This window comes from Rhineura floridana, chromosome 12 (genome assembly GCF_030035675.1).
Source record: "Rhineura floridana isolate rRhiFlo1 chromosome 12, rRhiFlo1.hap2, whole genome shotgun sequence".
NCBI lineage: Eukaryota > Metazoa > Chordata > Lepidosauria > Squamata > Rhineuridae > Rhineura > Rhineura floridana.
Genome location: NC_084491.1, coordinates 1,878,002 through 1,892,207, shown reverse-complemented (window position 1 = coordinate 1,892,207; position 14,206 = coordinate 1,878,002). Strand labels below are relative to the sequence as shown.

Sequence of the window (14,206 nt, the reverse complement as noted above, 5' to 3'; positions counted from 1 at the left end):
AGTAAAGCCTGTTCCGAGTACAGACCAGGGTTGGCATCCGCTTGCCGGCTGCGCTCTGCCAGCATTCCCATAAAGGCAGAGCTTGGAAGTAACTAGTTACAAGTAACGAATTACTTGTAATTCATTACTTTTTTGAGTAACGAGTGGGTTTACATTTTGATTGTAATAGAACTAGGAGTAATTTTACTACTTTTGTGGAGTAATTGTAATGTTTCCAGAATTACTTTTGGGCATTACTTGGGGGGGAGCAGGGAAAGTCTTCTGCTCCTCTGATTTGTGGATGAAAATCATGTGCCTCAAACTGGGCTTCTGTGCAGTGTCGCTCTTTCCTCATGCTCTGTGGATGGGTAGGAGGCAACGAGGGAGGAGGTGGAGAGTGAGATGGGGTGGAGTGGAGAAAACAATTATTTTAAAAAACAGATAGTGGTGGTGAAGAATGGAGGGGAGGGGGAAATGATCCGGAGGTCAAGAACATGGATAAAGGAGGAGAAGGAGGCAGCAGCAGAATGGAGATAAAGAACTGTGGAGGTGAAAGATGACTCTGTGTGTGTGTGTGTGTGTGTGTGTGTGTGTGTGTGAGAGAGAGAGAGAGAGAGAGAGAGAGAATACTGTGTTTGCACTTGGCACACAAAGTGGCCTCCACCACCCTGTCTGGCTACTGTGCTGCATTTGCAGTATTTTAACTTTTTTGCATCTGAGGGGGAAATGTTTGCTTGAGTGAGTGTCCCTTAGTTGGTGGCAGAGTAGGGTCAGGGAGGTGGTTAAGTGAGAGAGATTATGCTGGCTGGCTGAGTGGGGGGTTGCACTTGGTTTGGCGTGCAGAGATCTGAGTAGTGGCCTCAGCCTCCCTCCCCACCACCCTTATCAACGGAGAGACCACCATTGCTATCTTATGAATAAAAATAATTATTCTACTACCTCTGTATGTGTTTGTTTATTTTTAATGTTGTTTTAGGCTACTTAGATGTGTAGCAGCCAAGGCCAGCACCTTGTAGGTGGTTTTTTTTAAAGTAACCGAAATGTAATTGTAGTGATTACTTTGGAGGAAAAGTAAAGTAATCAATTACTTTCAGAGCAATTGTAATTGTAACGGTAATTACTACTTTTGGGGCCATGTAACCGTAACTGTAATTTATTACTTTTTAAAAGTAATCTTCCAAGCTCTGCATAAAGGTTAGATATTTTAAAAGAGGAAGGGCACTTAAAGGGTTAATACTCCACCGGGGAGGGACTCGTGGACTACGGCTCCCGTCAACCCCAGCAGCAGCCGGGGGCGGGGCTTGGCGCGCAGGGGCTGACGGGAGCCGCGGCCCGAAACGTTGAGAAGGCCCCGAAGGCGGTGCTTAGCGGCGGCTGAGAAGGCCTTGTCCTTGGCCGGCCAAGCTCGTCCCGGGGGGCTTCGGAGTTCTCCTCTGGGCTGGCAAAGAAAGGGCCGCGCGAGCGCCCCGCCAACGGTTCCGAAAGCGGCAGTAGCCGCTTGGCTTCTCTGCCTTCTATTCGCCCACTTGCAGGGGGCGGGGCTTAGAGCAGCCTATCGGGTTGCGGGGAAAGCCGAGCCGTTGGCACAAGAGGAAGAGACCGCGCGTGCGCATTGACTCCGCCATTCCCGGGGCTTCAAAGAAGCGCGCCGCGCCTAACACGGGCCCGGCATCGCCAACAGGCTGCCCGCGGAGGCTCCCTCCAGGGGCTCGGGCGCCCACGGCCATGGTGTCCTGGATCCTGTACCGCGCCGTGGTGTGAGTTTGGTTGGCCGGCCGGGAAGAAGCGCCGCGCCGCAGCCCCGCGCGGGAGTCTGACTGAGACCCAGCAGGGAAAGCCCGCCTCTCGCTCCCTCGTTCGGCTTGCGGGGCGGGGCGATGCCCCCCCTGGCCGCCTTACCCCCCCCAAGCAAGGGGCTGTGGCATCCCTCCGCTTCAGGGGGGAAAGGGGCGCCCATGGGGTGGGGCTGGATGTCCTCTGGGTGCCTCCTTCCAGCGCGGGCGCTCTTGCCTTTCCCCCCACGCGGAATTTATTGTGGCTCCCGCGAGGTTTTCCTGGGGCTGGGATTCAGAGGCGGTGGTCGCTGCGTGCGTGCCTGGGCCTGGGCAATCTGAGGATGCGTGCAAAGGACCCAGGCTGTGGCTGTGTTTGGCTCGGCGCCTGGGGACGAAGAGAGCCGCTCAGAGTGTTAGTGGAGTGCCACAAGGACTAGAAACTTGTTCTTGTAAATGAAGAAGGTTCTCTCTGCAGGGCTTTTCTGGTGACTGCTCTCTCCAGCTTGGCTAGTAACGGCCTCCAGAAAGAAGGTTGAGCTTGGCTGTGGGAGCCCTCGAGTGACCCGCCTGATCTTGGAGGGCTCACACACTCCACTGTGCACCCGCCTCCCATATTCACTTGTGGAGTGACACTGTTTTACACGACAGTTCTGTGGTGGGGTGTAATCTGAGGCTTTACGGGCCTCCTCCAGCACCCAGCCAAGTTGTGTAACAAGGGTGGCTGCTGAGGAAGTGCACGTTGAGGCTTCTTAGCGTGAATAACTCACGTGGAATTGAGTCAGGGCTCCCGTGGGTGGGGGTGCATGCCAGGGGTGCATCCAAGTTGGTGCTGTTGCTATTCAAATGCGGAACTGTGGGGAGGATCAAGACAAGTGAGACTTTGTCTCTTCCCTTTAATGTTTTAATTTCCTTCTAAATCCTCTGATTTGATGGGCAGTGGAGTTCTAAATTTGATGCTGGCCTGTGACCCTTGCAGTGCTTTTTCAGCTCTGTGAAGTGCCAGCCCCTGTCTTGGCTCATCGGACCTGGAAGCAAATCTGGACTATGCTCTTCCTGCCTTGAATCCAAGGCGTGCGTTCCCTCTCTTCCCAGCTGACAAAAGTTTGGGGCCTATTTTACACTCCACTCCTGTTGCGTCTCTTTTTTCCTTTCTCTTGCTGGCGACACGGAATGGCTCGGAAAGGTGTCAGTCCTTCCCACTTCTGCTCCCCAGAGAGAGGAGTCATGCTAGTGTGGGAAGACTCACCTAATCAACAACTTCTGTATGCTACTGATGCAGGGTGCGGAGTGGGGCAGGAGGGTATACATGCGGGGGCATAAAGTTTAAACATTGCAAGTTCTTGGCTCATCTACATCTTCACCCTTGTAGTTTTAAGGACTCTCAGCAGGGAGGTTGAACAATTGTTCCCCTCTATAACCTGCCCCAGTTCAGTTTTATTGCAGACTAAAGAAGCCCTCCGTGGCGCAGAGTGGTAAGCGGCGGTAATGCAGCCGAAAGCCGGAAATCGAATCTCCGGTAAAAGGGGTCGAGGTCCACTCAGCCTTCCATCCATCCGTGGTCAGTAAAATGAGTACCCGGCTTATGCTGGGGGGTAAAGAAAAGCCAGGGAAGGAACTGGCAATCCCACCCCATATATACGGTCTGCCTAGTAAACGTTGCAAGAGTCGGAAACGACTCGCACTACAAGTGCGGGGACACCTTTAAAGAAGCTCCACAGCTGATATAGCCCAGTGGGGAGGAGAGCCTGGCTGGGAGTCCAGAGTCTGTGAGTTCAAATCCCCGCTTGTGTCTCCTGGGTGTCAAGCGCCAGCTAAAGATCACCCCCACAGGGAGTGGCTCAGGGGTTACGTGACCTGCCACCTGTGCAGCCGTGGGCAAGCGGCATGGTCCCAAGGAGCCCAGTTGCCCCCCAGCTGGCAGTTGCAGATAAGGAAGGGGCTGGGTGGTGCAGCTGTGGCAAGCTGAGCAGGCCCTAGCCAGCTGGGGAGGATTAGTCTCAGAGGGAGGCAATGGTAAACCCCCTCTGAATAGAGCTTACCATGAAATCCCTATTCAGAGGGTAGCCGTAATTCAGGATCGACTTGAAGGCAGTCCATTTCTATTTTTTCAAAGAAGCCCCAGTGTTTTCTCCTGGGCCGTTGTGATTCATTTGGGTCTAGAGCAGCCTTCACCAACTGGTGCCCTCCAGATGGTTTGGTCTGCAACTCTCATCAGCCATTTGGTGGGTGCACAAGGCGGGTTGATAAGAGATGTAGGCCATAGTGTCTGGAGGGCACCAGGTTGGGGAACGCTGCTCCAGAATCTTCTGGGGTCTCTTGAGGCAAGGCTCATGTTCGTGCAGCCACCGGTAGTTCTAGAAGCCCGCTGTGGCTTTGACTGGGTGTGCGTAGATCCTTCCTCAGAACTGTTGGTGCCTTATACCGAATTGGACCTTTGCTGCTGGGGGAGTCTCGGATTTTGTGGGGTGCTGAACCTGAGCCTGGCTCCCCATCATGGAGGGGCACGGAGGCCCTTGATGCTTGGCTCCAGCCCTTACCCCCAGCTACCCTCCTGCAGCCAGGGAAGGTGTGGCTGAGGAGTGCGTTGGGCTGCTCCTGTTTCGCGTTGAGCAACCAAGGCATTCGTGTAGGAGGCAGAAAGGCTCAGAAATTCTCAGCTTCACAAGGGTGCCTGAGCAGCCTTCCTGTCAGGTCAGCTGGCAAGCTTGTGTCTCAGGCACAATCAGCCTGGGCTCCCCGCCTTTGCTGCACGGTGCTGGCAGAGCATCCCCCTCCCCCGCTGGGCTGCCATGGTCCTGGCAGCCGTGAAGGCCAAGGCGCTGCGCTATGGGAGGCGGGGCTGCCTCTGGCTCCTGGGCGGATTGTACTGGTGCTGGCCACCCTGCCTGACACCCCCTTTCCGTTACAGGCTGGTATTTGGGATGCTGTACCCTGCCTATGCTTCCTACAAGGCTGTGAAAACGAAAAACATCCGAGAATATGTAAGTTGTATATATGGGGGGATGTTGAAGGGTATCGGAACCCTAGTTGGTTCCAGCTGTGGGATGAGGCCTCCTTGGGAGCACCTGTGGTGTTGAAGGAGACATGAGTGGGGGCTATTACTCTGCAGCAGCCATTACAGGCAGGCACATTGCCCAGGGCTGTTTCTTTCTCTAAGAAAGCAAAAACAGCCAGTTCTGCTTTCCTGACATACGTACGTGCACTCCTGCTGAGTTGTAGCCATTAGTACCATGTGCTCTCTGTGGGGCTGCCTTGAAGCCACAGGGAAGTACAAGTGGCGCAAAGGCAGCAGTCAGCGGTCTAGGGGGAATGGGTTGCAGGGCGGCAGCCAGGAGACGTGACTTGGTGCCGATCTCGCTGGCTCCCAAACCCAATTCAGAGTGCTATGCTTGACCTTTAACGCCTTGAATGGCTGCCCCTTTGACTTTGCCCCTTCCCTCTCTGCGTTGCGCAGGGCCTTCTCAGCCAGGCTCTCCATCCCCGGGCTGTGTTACTTGGCTCCCTCATTGCAAGGCAGAGACTCTTTGGGCTTGCAGGGGGATAAATCATGCCAAGTATACTGGGAGACGGCATTCTTGCTGCTGGGTTTGGATGTCTCTTCCGCGGCTGTGTTTACATGTGTTCGCCTGTTGAGTCTCCTTGTGGTGTCACCCCACATCTGGTGCAAAAGGGTTGGGAGTCCCCTGGGGCCACTTTCCTCACAGCAGAGCAGTGTTCCCCCAGGGGGACTGCTGCACGCCGACTAGGAGGAATCAAGGCCCATATTTTAACTCTTCCTGGCCTCTTGACAGGTCCGCTGGATGATGTATTGGGTCGTGTTTGCCCTCTTCATGGCTACGGAGGCCATCGCAGATACGTTCATTTCCTGGTGAGGAAATTGCTGTGCAAATCACCCACTGCTCGTCAGAGTTGTCCTTAGTGCTGATTCTTGGGTGGGGAGGTGGGGGGGAGAGACCCCACCCCATTGCAACTGCTCTTTTCCTGCAGGCTCTACAGAAGAGCCCCCAAAAAGCAGTTAAGCCCCCCAAGCTGCTGTCTGTGGGGGAATGGGCACCTTGAGCCCAGCCTTCCACAAAGAAAATCTGTTGTTCTGACCTGTCTCCCATCGTTGCTGTTTGATGAAATGGGGGCGGGGAGCTGCCCTGGCGTTCATCTCACATGTGGAAGGAAATGTGTAATTTCGCAGTTCACGGTTTTTCACTTCTGTTTCACTGTCTGTTTCCCATGACGGCACTTGCTACCACCAGTGTGTGCCTCGTATGTTTGTTTCAGCCTTAGGCACTCAGCGTTTTCTACTGGTCCTTGGATGTACAAACCCTGCGGCAGCCTCTCCAAACTAGTATCCGTCAACCCTGCATAGCTGCAGGAGACTGTCTCTAAAGGGAGTGTGACCGCGCTGGCCGGGGCAGGGCTATAGCTCAGAGGCACAGCATCTGCTTTGCATGCAGAAGGGCTATAACAGAAAGGACCCCAAAGCCCCCCTCCCCCTGGCCTGACAGATGTGTTTTCTGCTGAACAGGTTTCCCTTCTACTATGAGATCAAAATGGCCTTTGTAGTGTGGCTGTTGTCCCCGTACACAAGAGGAGCTGGCCTGCTGTACCGCAAATTTGTGCATCCCACATTATCTCGCAAAGAAAAGGTAAGAGTCCTGCTGGCAAGGACAGCCTTCTTCAGAGGAGGATGGGTGCAGGCTTACGCACCAGCTGGGAGAAATGTTCTCTTCACTTGTCTTCCTGGAGCCTTCTTGTCTTGGCTTCTCTCTGAGGAGGAGCCAAACCCTGTGTGGGAGTTTGTGTGTGCAGGGCTGGAAGCCTTGCAGGAAGGCTTAGTGGGTGGCGTTTCTGCAGTGACTCCTTGCTGCCCGCTGTGCTGTAAAGCTGCCACAACAGAGGTGGGGGCAGCCAAAGTGCCAGCCAGCTAGCAGGCTCCAGTGCAGTTTGCCTGTTCCAGTCCAGCACTCTGCCTCTCCACAGGCACTTCATACAGTCCATCCATTTCTCCCCGCAGGACATTGATCTGCTCATCCTTCAGGCCAAAGAGCGTGGCTACGAGACCCTTCTAAGCTTCGGGAAGAAGAGCCTCAACGTAGCAGCCACGGCTGCTGTCCAAGCTGCAGCAAAAGTAACGTGTCTCCTGCATCTTGGCTGGGGGGGGGGAGAGGGGGGCTAGCCTGGACAACAAGCAGCAGCATTGGAGACTGTTAGGGAAAAGGTGGGCTGTTAATGCTTTCCTAGGCGAAGTGGCCCCTTCTATGGTACTGAAGCTGCCTGTGACCTTGCCACTTCCCAGGCCACGTAGGGTGGTTTAGCATGTCAAGCAAAGTCCTACCTCAACTGGCTGAGAAATCTGGTTGGTAGCCAGCCAGCATCTGGATGGTTCTGTCTGGGACTCAGTTGCCATTCCTGATTGTTCAGATGCTGCCTGCAGAAACCTGAATGAACCGCCTTTGGGAAGGAAGTGGTACAGTGACCTCAATTTTATAACCAGTTTGTGAGTGTGAGAACAGGTTGGGTGGCTTCACAGCTCTTGCTGAGAGTGTGGCTCTGAGGTGGGTGTTCAGGGCTTTGAGCTGGATTATGCCTCCCAGCTTGGGCTGGTTCTCTCTCTTGATGCCTCTGAAACAGGCCTCTGGTTGTGGGGGTGGTGATGGCGCTAGCCAAGAGGGCAGCTTAATCCCTTAGCTCCTGATCCAGGAAAATGGCCTCGGGGGCCAAATTGGACTCCCTTGGGGTCCATTGTTGGCCCAGAAGCCAGAGGCCCCTCCCTCCCACTTTACAGATACCTCATGTAAAAAAGAATCTGAAAATAGAAATTAAAGATGACTTCTCACAAACAGTAAAACCTTTGGAAGAAAACGTGACAGAACTGACAGAAAAGACAGAGTATCTAAAACAGCTTCTGAAGCATTTGACATGTGCAGGCAATCTAAAAGTTTGGGTTTTTTTATAGGGGAAGGCACTGCTCTTTCAATAGAGGCCCAGCTTGAGGAGCTGGAAAACAGATCTCTCAGACCAAATTTAAGGGCCAGATGGAGCATCAAGATATAGTGGGCTTCATTGGACTGGTTCTCTAAACAGTTTCCTGAAATTGGCTACCATGTCCATAGCCCCAAAGCAGGAAGGACCTGCATTCACTAACCCTGCTATAAAGAAAAGTATCTTGAAACTGACTAGAGAAATTGACGAAACACAGCTGAATGGGACAAAGATTGAACTTTACCAGGATTTAAGCCCTATAACTCTGAAAAAAGTTGTGGAGATGGTGATGTGATTGCTTTCCATTCTGTGTGCTCTTTAATCTAAGAGAGTCCCACCAAAGGGAATTTTTAGGAATTCTGTTTTGGGGTTCATTTTCAGTTGTAGCCCCTTCCTTGACACAAGATGTGTCTCTTTGTGTCATTCTGCCTCCTGCTCAGGCCTCTCATCTGCCAGCCTTGTGTTACCCTCCACACTCTTTTCATCTTCCACAAACACAATTGGGGTGTCGTTCACTATCATGCTGGCAGGTGGTTTCTTCTTCTCCATGGAGGAAAAAATACCGCCAGGAAGCAATGATGCCTCTGGGAAATGAGCTCCGCTTAATCCTCCCCTTTTCCCCTTGGTCAGAGTCAGGGTGCCCTGACTGGACGTCTGCGTAGCTTCAGCATGCAGGATCTGCGCTCTATCCCTGATGCAGCCCCAGTCCATTACTCTGACCCCCTCTACCTGGAGGAACAGGAGCTTCGCCGGAGGCCAATAGGTATGTGAGCTTGCAAATTCTTGGATTTGCTGGGAGTTTTGGGTGGCTGATTGACTGAAGGGATGAGGACTTCAACGGCCTATGGAAAAACTTCAGGAAACTCTGTTATGGTAGCACTTCTAAAGACATGGTACACAACCTGCAGAAAAAATGTGCACGGAGAATACCCCTCCACGGGCCACTTTGTCAGGCGAGTGGTGACATCCGGTGACCCCCTCTTCGAGTTCAAGCCAGGCTGAAAAGAAAGATCCTTGCCAAAAGTGGTGCTTGTCACTGGAGCCAGTCGATGCTCGCTGTTAATCCCACTTTTGGTAGGATTCTGCTGCTGATCCCACTGGGCTTGAAGTCGCTGCTGATCGATCGGCAATGTGGTCAAGCCCCGCTTTTAGCAGGGATCAGCTCAATTCAGGAGCTCCGATCAGGGAGCTCCTGAGTGGAACCAATTCCAGCGAGGCTCACATTTTTTGCCAAGTTCAAAAATTCATTGACTGCATGGCCTGATTGGACAGGGGAGGAGGAAGAGGGGAGAGGAGGAAGAAGGGAGGAGAAAGGGAGAGGAGGGAGGGGAAAGGCAGGTCTGATCATTTGCATGTGTATTGAATTCATTGGGATTTACTCCTGTGCAATCATGCTTGCACTGACCATGGAGGGGGAGGGGAGAGGAAGGGGATAGGAGTAGGGGAGGGCAGGTTTGATCTTTTGCAAGCTTATTGAGTTCAGTGGGATTTACTTCCCTGCAATGCTTAAGATAGGTGAAACTGATTTGGGGGAGGGGAGGAGGAGGGCAGGGAGGGGAGGAGATTGGGTGGGTGGACACTGGGCAGAGGGGAAGTCCCTTTCCTTTCCAAAAGGAAAACATTATGAACAGTATCATTCTTTTTCAGGGTTTCCCCCACCTTTTTATTCTACAGCAGGCACATGTAGCCTCCCACCCAAATTTAAACCAAAGCTGCCCCTGGCCACATCCACACCAGGCCTTTATTTCACTTTGGACAGTCATGGCTTCTCTCAAAGAATCCTGGGAAGTGTAGTTAGTGAAGGGTGCTGAGAGTTGCTAGGAGACGCTCTGTTCCCCTCAAAGAGCTTCAGTCAGAGCAGCTGACTGTTCAACCACTCCAGCCACTGGAGCTCTGTCAGGGGAATAGGAATCTCTCAGCACCCTTCACAAACTACACTTCCCAGGATTCTCTGGGGGAGCCATGACTGTCTAAAGTGAAATAAAGGTCTAGCCTGGGTGTGGCCCCCTGATTAGCCAAGCCAAGCAGCTGGGAGTCTGGCTTTTAGAACACTGACAGATAGTTCTTACTGAGCATGCCTGGGCTTATCATTGACTCCAATGCTAAATTTCTTAATTAAAAATCAGCCAGGCATTTTTTAAACTTTTAAACTGCTGAAGATGAAGGTCGGAGTATGGGGCAAGGTCAGTAATAAGATTATAGCTATGGCTGATTTTTAATTAATTTCAACAGATTATGAGAACTCTTGACAGAAAAAAGTCCAAAAGGGGTATGGATTTCTCTCTCTCTTTTTACAGTTTGAACTCTCAATTATCTGAGTGTTTTGTGTGTCACCATGAAAACTGGTTGTTAAGCAAGCGTTTCTGAGTTCAGGACTACAAGTTTTGTAAGGTTTTGTTTTGAAATGAGCTTATGGGAAGCAGTAGAATGGCATGGGGGTATTTTCAATTTAACATTGCGGAATGTGGAAAATCCATGATGGCTATAGTATACAGCCACTCTTGTGGCTGTATAATTGGGACTCGTATTCATTTGGAGCTGTGGGGTGGGCAGGGCTTGGGAAAAACTACTTTACAGGCTAAATAAGAACCCCTACCTGACCTGAAGTTCCCCACGGCTGCCTTAAAACATAAACTCATAGCTTGTATTTTTTTTTAAAGTCCTGTCTGTTGGAGCTCACGCCTAGGACTGTGCATCAGAAAAAGGGAGGGCTATGATTGGAAGGATAAGCTGTAAGAGCTGTAATATTAATGTAAACTTGGGTGAGTGTGTGTGTGGGGTGTTGTTAATAAAATGTAATTAAAAGCTCTAGGGCAGCCTAGTGGTTTCCAAAAATTGAGTGGGCCTTAGTTTGGGGAGGGGTACTACAGAGTGGTCTGCAGTGGAGAAGGAGGAGTCTGTCCCCTTTCCTCACCTTCCTCATGCATCTTCAGGAAGGTGGTTTTTGTTGGGATTTCTTTTGTTGGGAGAAATGTTAAATTCTCATCCTCCAACTTCATGGGCTCTTGTTGCTCTCCAGGCCCCCCTTGCAGCTATTCCTACTTTTAACAGTGCATGTAGTTTGGCCCTAAATCAGCAGTGAGAAAAGCTCCTGGCTTCCTTGCCTGCTAATGGTGGTTTGTTACATAGGACACCGGGAAGCTCCCCAACAACTGGGCTCTGATAGCAACGAGGAGGACTGCTGGTCAGACTCTGAGGTCTCCACCAGCTTAAGAGACCGCAGCAAGGAGCCTTTGCTAACCAAGCCACTGGCAAGGAGCCAGAGCCTCCGTGTAGTGAAGAAGAAGCCGCCTGTCAAAGAGGTAAGGCCCTCAGTGCGGTGGGCATCTGCTGCAGGCACAGCCTGGGCCATGGCCTCGCTTGCACTGGCAAGGGAAGAGTGTGCAGCTTTGTCCCAGGACATTAGCTCTTGTGTCCGAGAGTGAAGTCTGCATGCTGGAACAACCTTCTGCCTTTCCCCCCCCGCCCCATTTTATTCTTCCCTGCAGGGCTCTACGCGGCTCGTGCGAAGTCGCCTCAGGAAGAAGGCAGCCGATCAGGACTGCTAGGCTGGCTGCTGGGAAGCATCCCTTGCAAATGTCAGGGCTTTGCTGCCCGACGGCACTTGGAAACTTGTACTGCAGTCCTTGTTCCGGGACCCATGAAGGTCTTTTTAATTTGCCAAAGCCAAGCATAGTGCCTGTGGTTGAGTTTTAGTTATGGAGGAAACACCCCTTTTTTGGCAACTAGAAGCCCACTGTTTTTTTTGGGGGGGGGATGTTCCAGCCTGGTGGCAGCCTAGTCCCCTGCTTGGGCTGCAGTCCAGCTCTCAGGCCAACCTCCCCTCCTTGTCTCAAAGCGATGCCTTGACTCTGACTGGTGACTTCCTCCCTCCTTGGGTTTCTGTGCTTGCCGTCTGCCAAATCTCCTGCCCACTTGATGTGCCTACAGGAAGAGAGTCTCTTTTCCTTCCACTATGTGCCTTTGCTAATAACACTACACTGTACCATAAAGTCATTTGCCTTTTCGAAGGCCAGGGGTGGAAGAGCAGCTTCTTGTGGAGTCACGAAGAGAAGATTCTGGATACCTTTTCTTGCCTGGGCCCAGGTGCAATGTCTTGCTGCTGTGAAGATGGAGTGCTCCAAGCTGAGCCTAGCGCAGAGGTGCAGTTCAGCTTATACAGCATCCTAGAGCTAGACCATTCCTGCTTCCGGTGGGAGTGCTGTAGTGATAAACCAAAGAAGGAAGCAGCCTGTCTTACTGTAACCCCCACTCCCCCTGATGCTGCTTCCATCTCATGCCTGCTCTGCCGCTGATGAAGACACTACCTGGTCTACTTGAGCACTGTCACTGGCTAGGACCTTTGCTTGAGGGCGTTTGTAATTTTTATACATGATTAAATAAACACATTTTTCTTAGGTCTCACGTTGCTCGTTTTAAAAAGTAGAACATGTGTGGGTTAATTGAATCACAGAGTTGGAAGGGGCCTACAAGGCCATCGAGTCCAGCCCCCGCTCTCAACAGAGGAATCCAAATTAAAGTATCCCCAACAGGTGGCTGTCCGGCAGCCTATTGATGACCTCCAGTACTGGAAAGGTTCGTTTTAAGAGCTAATGAAAGAAGAGAGAATACTCTCTGCCTTTCTGTATTTCAACCCCCCCTTGACCTTTTAACTAACTGGAGGGGGGAGGGCTGCTGGCTGTGGACGTGCCAAGTCAGCTCTCTACCTTTCCTTCCTATCCTGTTGGCGGAGGGAGACACTGCAAGCTGCCAGGCACCGGGAGGAGTGTGTGTGTGTGTGTGTTCATGGTGCTGGCTGCTGTGGCCTTAAGGTTGAACCGCTGTTTGATACCATTTGGAGGTGAAGGACGTGGGAGACTAGGCTGGCTGTTTCAAAACTTGAGGAAATCATGCCGTTGAAAAATCAGATTGTTCCTGTCAAACTAATGGATATATCTCTTTCAGGTATCCGAGGAGGGTGTTTGGGGTATTTCTGTTGAGGAATCCTTTTTTGGCCGTGTAAAACATCACTTGAGAATACCGTACCTCTGAAATAGATTCTCTTGAACTTATATGGGTTACATAGCTGTGTTCTGCTAAGGCTGCAATCCAAAACATGTTAACTCAGAAGTAAGCTCCATTGAGTTCAAGGGACTTACTTCCAGGTAAGCATGCATTGGATTGCAGCCTAAAAAAAGAGGAAGACCAAACAAGAGATGGATTGATTCCATAAAGGAAGCCCCAGACTTGAACTTACAAGATCTGCGCAGGGTGGTTCATGACAGATGCTGGTGGAGGTCGCTGATTCATAGGGTTGGAATAAGTCGTAGTCAACTTGAAGACATAACAGGAAACAAGACATAGTAAGTGATGTTCAACAAAGTGCAAAAGAAATTTTAGTATTCAGAAGTTATGTAGGTAATGAAGTGAGCTGGACTTTGTAAAAGCAATTGGGTTTACAATTGGTTAACAAATTGCATTTGTTAATATACAATTGGTTTTAATCAACCCAGGAATGTTAATGCCCCTGCAGTTTTGATAATCTATAGCATGGAGGCTAATCTCTAGCCTTTTTGGATCAGAAGGAACATCTCAAATTTTGAGTGCTGGCGCTACCATTCACAAAATGACTAGTGGGGAACATGGCATACCACAAAATTAGAGAGTAGTTATGGGGAAGCTTTTTTCATTAGTTGTATTACCGTACGTGGGCTTCCTGCCTGCCACACACCTGGTAAAGGCACAAGAACTCTTTTCCCCCAATGCCAACCCTAAACCAAAGCTTAGGCTGCAAACGACTCACTTATCAATCGCAGCTTTGACTTCACTCTGGCACAAGCACACCGGCTCATTTCATAGAAATTACTTGGAAAGGGCACCTGCACAGTTTGCTCCATAACTTTCTTTTCAAGAAAGGGCTAGAGACTATCTGCAAGGCCTTGGTGGACGCCATGGTTGGTGCAGGTAACGGTTTGGCAACGCAATCTGAATGAATAAAAGGGGAAAAGCTCTGTTAAGGGTATGTAAAAAAAAGACTGTATTTCACTAGGAACGATCGATAGTGCTGTTTGATAATCTTTCTGAAATTTGACCATCGTGTAGGCCTCTCTAGATTTCTTTAGCAGGGCCAGATCCTCTTGATTTTTAAAAATGACTGGACTGTCCTGGCTTTCTCTCTCTGCTTACAGCAGTGTGGTGTGCCTTGGACTCCCCTCCCACTAAAAGAGGGGGCAGGGGGGTGAGGGGGAACGAGCTCGGGGGCTCTAGCCCTCTTGCAGCTGGGGCGAAAATCCAGCAGCTAAAGAAGGGGGGCTGCACGGGTCCTGCTGGGACAAGGGCATCGCTCCACGTCTTCCTCGGCCGAGCGGCGACTGCCGGGCGCTGGCATTATCCTTGGGAGAAATGGGGCAAATGCCGGAGCCCGGGCCCCATAAAAGGGCCATTTCACGCAGAGGCATACATGCCAGGGGCCCGCCCAGGGCCCGCCCAGGGCCCGC

The 14,206-nt window shown here is 51.4% G+C and overlaps 1 protein-coding gene across 2 annotated transcripts; it reads left to right on the top strand.

Annotated features, from left to right (window-relative positions):
• Positions 1–1,302: 1,302 nt before the first annotated feature.
• Positions 1,303–12,127, top strand: REEP4 (receptor accessory protein 4). 2 transcript variants are annotated; one of them, XM_061592689.1, is made up of 8 exons: positions 1,303–1,736; positions 4,663–4,735; positions 5,546–5,622; positions 6,274–6,394; positions 6,763–6,876; positions 8,361–8,493; positions 10,860–11,032; positions 11,219–12,127. In XM_061592689.1, the coding sequence occupies exons 1-8, from the start codon at positions 1,705–1,707 to the stop codon at positions 11,276–11,278; spliced, it is 783 nt and encodes a 260-aa protein (XP_061448673.1). In that variant the 5' UTR covers positions 1,303–1,704; the 3' UTR covers positions 11,279–12,127. The 2 variants fall into 2 exon arrangements, with proteins under 2 accessions (XP_061448673.1, XP_061448672.1); XM_061592688.1 differs by lacking the exon at positions 1,303–1,736 and having other exon boundaries at positions 4,413–4,735.
• The last annotated feature ends 2,079 nt before the right edge of the window (positions 12,128–14,206 follow it).

What these genes read in the sequence shown, in the direction of transcription:
- REEP4 (XM_061592688.1), top strand. Translation starts at nt 4,544, where the DNA reads ATGGTCCTGGCAGCCGTGAAGGCCAAGGCGCTGCGCTATGGGAGGCGG. An exon ending in GCAGATACGTTCATTTCCTG is followed by an intron (nt 5,623 to 6,273) that starts GTGAGGAAATTG and finishes TCTGCTGAACAG; the next exon opens with GTTTCCCTTCTACTATGAGA. An exon ending in CTGTCCAAGCTGCAGCAAAA is followed by an intron (nt 6,877 to 8,360) that starts GTAACGTGTCTC and finishes CCCCTTGGTCAG; the next exon opens with AGTCAGGGTGCCCTGACTGG.